This window comes from Jaculus jaculus, chromosome 12 (assembly GCF_020740685.1).
Source record: "Jaculus jaculus isolate mJacJac1 chromosome 12, mJacJac1.mat.Y.cur, whole genome shotgun sequence".
NCBI lineage: Eukaryota > Metazoa > Chordata > Mammalia > Rodentia > Dipodidae > Jaculus > Jaculus jaculus.
The window spans coordinates 61,265,600-61,274,064 of NC_059113.1; the positions used below are offsets into that span (position 1 = coordinate 61,265,600).

Below are 8,465 nucleotides of genomic sequence, written 5' to 3' on the forward strand. Positions count from 1 at the left end.
ATGTACCTCCATGCCTGGTACAAGTTTGATTTTTGTGTGAAATGCTTTGATTTTAAAATTTCAACCACTAATTTGTTTTATACACTTGTTTAATTTTAGATTCTTGATCCTTCTACCTCTGCCTCTGGTGTGCTACCATACCTTCACCATAATTTTTTTTTAACTCTGTGTGTGTGTGTGTGTGTGTGTGTGTGTGTGTGTCTAAAAACTAAAAATAAAAGGTAATAGGGAAGCTGGGCATGGTGGCACATGCCTTTAATCCCAGTACTTGGGAGGCAGAGGTAAGAGGATCGCCATGAGTTCGAGGCCACCCTGAGACTACATAGTGAATTACAGGTAAGCGTGGGCTAGAGTGAGACCCTACCTCAAAAAGCAAAAACAAAAAGTGGGATTTGAGGCCAGCCTGCAACTATGAAGTGAGACCTTACCTGGAAAAACAAACAAACAAAGGCAATGAGGCTGAACATGGTTGGAAAAAACCGAACAAAATAAAAACAACAGGCAATGGGGTCATACAAGTGTCTCTCAACATTCCTGAGCCAAGAAAGGGCCTTAGCTTCCCATTTGGAGGACTAGAGTGGTTTCCTACCTCAGCCCTGCCTTGGCAGTGAAAGCTTGGAGCCAGGATTAGTAGGAGCAGGGGGTCTGCAAATGAAGCTGGTGGGGGTCTAGAAAACTCTGAAAATGTCCCTGAACCATCTAGGGCCTCTGGCAATGTCTGGGTTTTCATCCACTGCCTTGTCACTTTGAACACCATCCCCCACACTCCTGGAATATCTCTGGATAGTGCTGGAAACCCACAGGTGGTTCGAGGTCCCCTTGGCCAGGGTCCGTGGGAAAAGGCAACTCACGGGCTTCCCTAACCCGACCGCCCAGAGCTGCTGGCCGATGGACCCACTGGTGCTTGGCCATAGCTGATTTCTGGCTGAAGCACCTTCCACACTGAGGGCAAGGGTAGGGGCGGATGCCACTGTGGGTCCGTCTGTGAGCTGCCATTTCAGAGCTCTGGCGGAAGCAGCGCCCGCAATCTGGGCATGTGTAAGGTTTCTCACCAGTATGGGTACGAATGTGGCGCCGAAGATCTGAGGCATGGGCAAAGGCTCGGCCACAGTCTGTGCAGGGGAAGGGAGTCACGCCACTGTGCACCCGTCTGTGCTGATGGAGGGCAGAACTCTGGCTGAAACAGCGGTCACAATCGGCACAACGGTAGGGCTTCTCCCCAGTGTGGATCCGCAGGTGGGTGGTAAGGGCAGAGCGCTGCGTAAAGGCTCGGCCACAATCAGGACAGCGATGGGGCCGTTCCCCTCGGTGGATGGCCCGGTGCTTGCTCAGGGAGGATGCTCGGCCGAAGGGCTTGTCACAGTCGGGGCAACGAAAGGGCTTTTCACCAGTATGGGTGTAGAGGTGCTCCACCAGTGTGGAGCGCCAAGCAAAACTCTTCCCACATACGTAGCAGCCATGACGCTGGTCTGCTCTTGGGACAGAGGGGTGAGCACCATGAGGGGGTTGGCCCTGGTGAGGTGCTTTGGATAGCAGCTCCAAAGCATAAGCGGGACCAGAGGACAGGGTCTGAGGAGCCTTCAACCCAGCTTGGGTACGAGGTGTCTTTTTCAGTACAATTTCCTTTTCCTTGTCTCCAGAACCTGCTGGGAGATAACAAGCTTAAACTCTGGCTCATCCTCTTCCTTGATTCCCCACATCCCCAATGGTCACATATGGGGCTGGGGAAGAGGTACATGTGGGGTAGGGGACAACATCTGAGCTAGATTAGACAGGATGTACAGATGGCAGGAAAGGCAAAAAGAATGGCAAGATATAGCTGGGCACGGTGGTGCATGCCTTTGATTCCAGGATTTGGGAAGCTGAGGGGAGGAGGATCACCATGAGTTTGAGGCCTGCCTAAGACTACATAGTGAATTCCAGGCCAGTTTATGGGTTTGACTGAGGCCCTACCTTGAAGGGAAAAAAAAAAAGGCTGGACAAGAGAGATGTCTTAGTGGTTGAAGGCACTTGTACTTCCTTACAAAGCCTAATGGCCTGGGTTTGATTCCCAGAACCCATGTATGTAAAGCCAGATGTGCAAAGTGGCACATGCATTTGGAGTTCTTTGCAGTGGCAAGAGGCCCTGGTGTGCCCATTTTCTCTTTCTCTGTCTTCTTGCAAAAAATAAACATAAGTATTTTTTTTAAAAAACAAGCCAGGTGTACACCTTTAATCCCAGGTGTACACTCAGGAGGCAGAGGCAGAGGTAGGAGAGCTGTGCGTTCAAGGCCAGCCTGAGACAACATAGTGAATTCCAGATCAGCGAGGAAAAAAAATGGCCAGAATGGGGCCACAGTCACAAGTTTGGGGGTCTAACAGCTGACAAAATTGATAGGACGAACTAAAGAAAGCAGAAAGATGTACAAGAAAGGCGACAACATAGGGTGGCAGAGGAGCCAGTGATGACACTGGAGTCCTAACTAGGTGAGAGGAGGGGTGAGTGGTGGACCCCAACAAGGCCTACGTCATAATCACAATCTCTTTCTAGGCTAGATCCTGGCGCTAGGCATGACTTTTGGTGGGATTCAGGGAAGAAAGTGATAGGTACATAACTGGAGTTATGATAGGCTAGCCCCAGGGCAGTCCCTAAAAGCCCGCGCACCCAGTACTCCACCTGTGTCTGCTTCTGTCAGACACCTGGCCACCTCTGGATCCTGGGCATCCGGACCCCATAGTTCAGCCTCTTCCTCCACCCAGGAGATGAGCGCTGGCTTGGCGCCTCCTCCTCCTGGGGGAAGAGAAAGCAAACCCCACACTGCGAAGAAGCCGACCCACTAGGCGGGGACCACAGCGAGGCGGCGACGAGGCGCCCAGCGGGCGGACAGAGCCCTCACCGAGCGCGCCCAGGAGGCCGTAGGTCTCGCGCATCACGTCCCGGTACAGGGCCCTCTGCGCGGGCCGCAGGCAGCCCCACTCCTCCGGGGAGAAGTACACGGCCACGTCCGCGAAGCTCACGGCCCCGGGCTTCCAGAACTCCGCGGTCGCCGCCGCGCTCGTGTCCCGGGCGAGGAGCAGGACCCGAGACGGCGCCATGGGAACCACGGGCCCGGGCGTGGGCGTGGGCGTGGGCGTCGGGCGGCCCCCTCCGCCGCGGGCCCGGCGCGGGCTCCGCCCAGCGTCCGCGCTCCGGCACGCCTCCACCGGGCCAGGCCGGCTCCCGGGCGGGAAGGGACAGAAGCCAGCCTCGCCAAGGGCCACGAACGTGGATGAAAGGTGACCGCCCAGGGCGGCGGGTGCAGTCAGGCCCGGAAGATGCCTTCATAAAAATGGTGGCAATGGGACCTCAGGAACTTTGCTCACTGGCAGTCGTGACCAAAGTGACGTCACCCTGATGTTTCTGGGTCTTTGTCTTGTCGCCCTCATCTAACATGGCCACCGGGGCTACTAGTGCCAGCCTGAGAGCCTCCCAGGCGGGCGGGGCCTTCAGTGCGCGGGAGGCGGGAGGCCCTGAGGCATCCCCGTGGCCCCAGCTCTGAGGACACCCGGCTCAAGGTCTTCACGCCCAAGGCGGGAAATAGTTGCGTCTTGGTGAATTTCGTCGTTAATTTGCATCTCTGGTCGGTTGAACTGCAGCCCATCATTCTCCTGTTTTGTTGTCATTACCTCGAAACTGCATGACAGGGCTGGAGAAATGGCTTAGCGGTTAAGGTGCTTGCCTGCAAAGACTTAAGAACCCAGGCTCGATTCCCTAGTACCCATGTAAGTCAGATGCACAAGGTGATACATGCATCTGCAATTTACTTGCAGTGGCTAGAGGCCCATTTATTCTCATTCTCTCTCTCTCTTTCTCTCTTTCATCAAATGAATAAGATAATAAGACACTTAGGGCTGGAGAGATGGCTTAGCAGTTAAGCGCTTGCCTGTGAAGCCTAAGGACCCCAGTCCAAGGCTCGATTCCCCAGGACCCACGTTAGCCAGATGCACAAGGAGGCACACGCATCTGGAATTCCTCTGCAGTGGCTGGAAGCCCTGGCGCATCCATCCTCTCTCTCTGCCTCTTTCTCTGTCTGTCGCTCTCAAATAAATACAAATAAACCAAAAAAAAAAAAAAAAAGACACTTAATGGTGATTCTTTTTTTTCCAATTCTTTTTTATTAACAACTTCCATGATTATTAAAAAATATCCCATGGTAATGCTCCCCCCCAATTTCCCCTTTGAAACTCCATTCTCCATCATATCTCCTCCCCCTCTCTCTTTTATTTTGATGTCATGATCTTTTCCTCCTATTATGATGGTTTTATGTAGGTAGTGTCAGGTACTGTGAGGTCATGGATATCCAGGCCATTTTGTGTCTGGGGGGAGCATGTTGTAAGGAGTCCTACCCTTCCTTTGGCTCTTACATTCTTTCTGCCACCTCTTCCACAATAGACTCTAAACCTTGGAAGGTGTGATAGAGATAGTTCAGTAATGAGCACTCCTCTGTCACTTCTTTCCAGCCCCATGATGCCTTCTGAGTCATCCCAAGGTCACTGCCATCTGAAAAGAGAAGATTATCTACCAAAAGTGAGAGTAGCATTAATATAATATGAACATGAAGAGAAGTGCTTACTGGGCAGTTTGGTGAGCATAGTGTATACATTTAGCCAGACAGCAGCAGATGTTACACCCCTAGGGCTCATAACTACCCCTGTTTTAAGTTTTCAGTATCAGGGATGTATTCCTTCCCATGGCGCAGGCCTCCAGTCCAATTAGAGGGCAGTTGCTTTCCACCATGACAGATGTGCCACTATTGTACCCGTTGGCTCACTGGGCCTGGCTGGCCAAATGGTGATTCTTTTTGAGGAGCTCACACCCACACTTGGGTATGTCTTACTTTCTGCAGCTCTTAAGAGAAGCCAACACCCATACTTTGGGGTGGGAGGCTGTCTTGCTTTTCTTCTGAGCACCTCCCTTGACCCTCATGCTTAAATCTATATTGAGTTATCTTCTTAAATTTTTAGTGCTGGGTTTTTTGTTTGTTTGTACAGCACACAAAAGGGCATCATCTTTAGACAGGGAAGAACAGGGCTTGAATAACAAAGCCTGGCTCCAGGTTCTTAGGGACCAAGATACAGTAGCAAAGACAAAGAAAGGGCATCTGTCAGATTTGGTCTTGAACTTGGGTGGGAGAAAGTAGGAACTTAGGGAAGGGGACAGCAGAAATCAAAGTGTGAGGATAACCCAGATGACCAGGTTGGGAGCAAAGGACATGTGATTCCTCCCTAGTTCGGAGGCAAAGACACTTGGCTGTCTCCTGCCCCTACTTGTGTGCGAGGGCTGGATGGCTCCTCAGCCCTTTCAGTGGCCTAGAGGCTGTTCGTGGTTGAGCCTCCAGAAGAAGCTTTTGCCAAACTCATAAGTGCTGATCATGATGGCACAGCCTTGAGGATCCTTGGGAGGAAACCTGCAAACAGTGCCCTGGTGCCTGATTCAGCCCTGATTCTCCACAACAGTATCCAGGTGGAGTCAGCTCCTGGGGGCTTCACTCTCCCAGCTTTCACTACTCCCAGGACAACCTGCCATTGGGTCTTCACAACATCAAAGGGTAGAGTCAAGGAGGCAGCCACCATTCATAAGATTCCACCAGCCACCTAAGCTGACACCCATGGATGTCTGGTCGTTTGGTCCATGCCCATTCAGCCAGCTCTTCACAGGCTCATCGTTGAACCAGTAGAGAGCTGAGAGTGAGCACCAACTCCCCTGAGCCACCACAGACTGGAGAGAGGTGGCTAGCTCCCAGTATGAAACATGCTAAGCCTGCAACTTGGTCCACACAAGCTCCAAAGTGCTAGTCACTGTCACAGTGCCCAATCAGGTCATTGCGCCAGCCACCATGGGTATGTAGAGGTCAGAGGTGAAAGCTCGACCACAAAGGAAAGCCTTGAGTTGGTCATAGGCAGTGAAGTAGATGGTGGGCTGGAAGGCCACTCCACAGGGTCTTGGTGCCCTCATGTCTCACAATCTTCACAAAGGCATCCACATTGCCGGTGAAGTGGGTAGGATCTTGAAACCATGTTGTGCAGCGGGTTAAAATTTGGGCACAGATACGGGGCCTCCAGGACACAATTGCAGTACAGAAGGCAGCTCCATTTGGTGGAGAGACTCCAGAATCTTGAGGAAGGTGTCAGCTCACTGGTCACTGAGGGCTTCTGAGAGTGCAGGCAGACCTTCACCACGTCCAGGGGCATCATGAAGAGGAAGGTGACCACAGCCCCATCTGCTGAAGCCACCATTTGTTGAAGATTGAAGGGGCTAATACCCCCAGCATCCTGATTAGGCATCTTGAGAGTTTCAATCCTGGCTCTGAGAGTATCCTTGTGCATCACCACACCAGAGGCCTTAGCAATCTATGGCCAGTGGAGGGTCAGCACAACCCGCCGCACACAGTGGCAGGACTGGGAAAGCCCCTGTTTGTTTGTTTGTTTGTTTGTTTGTTTGTTTGTTTGTTTGTTTGTTTGTTATGAGAGAGAGGTAGATAGAGAGAATGGGCATTCCAGGGCCTCCTGCCACTGTAAAAGAACTCCAGACACATGCACCACCTTGTGTATCTGGCTTACGTAGGCACTGGGGAATCGAACCTGGGCCCTTAGGCTTCACAGGCAAGCACCTTAACCACTATGTGATCTCTCCAGTCCCTTGTTTTGTTTTGTTTTGTTTTGTTTTGTTTTGTTTTGTTTTGTTTTTTTGAGGTCGGGTCTCATTCTAGTCTGGGCTTTACATGGGTGTTGAGGGACTCATATCCGGGCTTCAGGCTTTGGAAACAAGCTCTTTTAACTGCTTTAACCCCAGCCCAACTTTTATTTTATTTTATTTTTTATTGTATAAATGCTTTTATTATTTATTTCTGGAGGGTAGCAGGGTGCCAGGGCCTCTTCCCTGCTGTACAGATTATTGTGCCACTCTTTGTGTCTAGTTTACATGTGTGGCTTGGGAATTGTACCCAGGCCAGTAGGCTTTGCAACCAAGCACCCTTAATCACTGAGCCATCCTCCCAGCCCATACATGTTAGTTTTCTGATTTCCTAACTATTCTCAGAGAACATTGTATGCTTATTCTTATGAAGTACATCTGCAATATTATACTCTCAAATGGCTCAAAGAAAAAATAATAGAAAATGGTGACAAAGCAAATATGGGAAACATTGAAAAAGGAGTTACAGTCCATAACAATAATATCTTTCTCTTATTTATCAGCATGTATGTATAAATGTGTATTTCTAGGGTACTAAACATTTTAGCACAGCTCATATCACCATAACCAAGAGAACTTAAATAAAAGACAAAAGGAGGTTGAGTCAAGAATGAAAAAGAGAGGGCTGGAGAGATGGCTTAGTGGTTAAGCACTTGCCTGTGAAGCCTAAGGACCCTGGTTCGAGGCAATTCCCCAGGACCCCCGTTAGCCAGATGCACAAGGGGGCACACACATCTGGAGTTCATTTGCAGCGGCCGGAGGCCCTGACGCGCCCATTCTCTCTCTCTCCCTCTCTCTCTTTCTCTCTCTGTCACTGTCAAATAAATAAAAACAAAGAGTGCACTCTCCTGTCCCTGTTGTCCACCTGATGTTGGCCAAAGGGTGATGTCCACCCTCTGCTCATGCTATCATTTTCCCTTCCATCATGGAGCTTCCCCCCTTGAGCCTGTAAGCCAAAAAAAACTTTTTCCCAAAAGCTACTCTTTTTTTTTTTTAAATTATTTATTTATTTATTTGACAGCGACAGACACAGAGAGAAAGACAGATAGAGGGAGAGAGAGAGAATGGGCGCGCCAGGGCTTCCAGCCTCTGCAAACGAACTCCAGATGCGTGCGCCCCCTTGTGCATCTGGCTAACGTGGGACCTGGGGAACCGAGCCTCGAACCGGGGTCCTTAGGCTTCACAGGCAAGCGCTTAACCGCTAAGCCATCTCTCCAGCCCCCAAAAGCTACTCTTGGTTGGGTGATTTCTTCCAGCAATGCAAACCTGACAACAACAGTAAAGTGGTACCGAGGAGTGGGATTGCTTCTAGACACTTAACTGTGTGGCTTTGACCTTTTGAAACTGATTTTCAAGAGTAATGTGGAAGGATTTGAAACCTTGGCCTGAGAGACACCTTGCAGTGCTCTAAGTACAGCTTGATGGACTATTCTGGCCAGAGTTGAGAGACTTGAATAGAGTAATAACTATGGACTGTGAGGTTTGGCTTATGAGGGTGAGAAAGAGCTTTGCTTGACTGGGCTAAAGGCAGTTTGTGTGAGAAGCTTGCTGTTGTGCCTGTGTCCTAAGGAGCTGTGCACGGTTGCATTGCATAGAAATGAACTGATGTGACCAGAGAGATATGGCACAGAAAAAATGAAATCTTTGGGTGAACTGCTGCCCATTCAGCTGCAATTGAGAAATTACAACCTTTGAGATTGGGCCAGCTGACCTGCACTGGGGCAACAGGAAGAATGTAGACTCTTTTGAAGGG

General features: G+C 50.3%; 1 protein-coding gene and 1 pseudogene across 1 annotated transcript; both read right to left on the reverse strand.

Annotated features, from left to right (window-relative positions):
- Window positions 1-336: 336 nt before the first annotated feature.
- LOC101601792 (zinc finger protein 764) lies at window positions 337-3,075 on the reverse strand. Its single transcript, XM_004671015.3, has 3 exons — window positions 2,877-3,075; window positions 2,657-2,770; window positions 337-1,643 (listed from the first exon to the last, which is right to left on the reverse strand). The coding sequence occupies exons 1-3, from the start codon at window positions 3,073-3,075 to the stop codon at window positions 742-744; spliced, it is 1,215 nt and encodes a 404-aa protein (XP_004671072.3). The 3' UTR covers window positions 337-741.
- A 2,245-nt stretch (window positions 3,076-5,320) lies between these two features.
- On the reverse strand, window positions 5,321-6,303 carry LOC101601504 (annotated as a pseudogene).
- Between the last annotated feature and the right edge of the window lie 2,162 nt (window positions 6,304-8,465).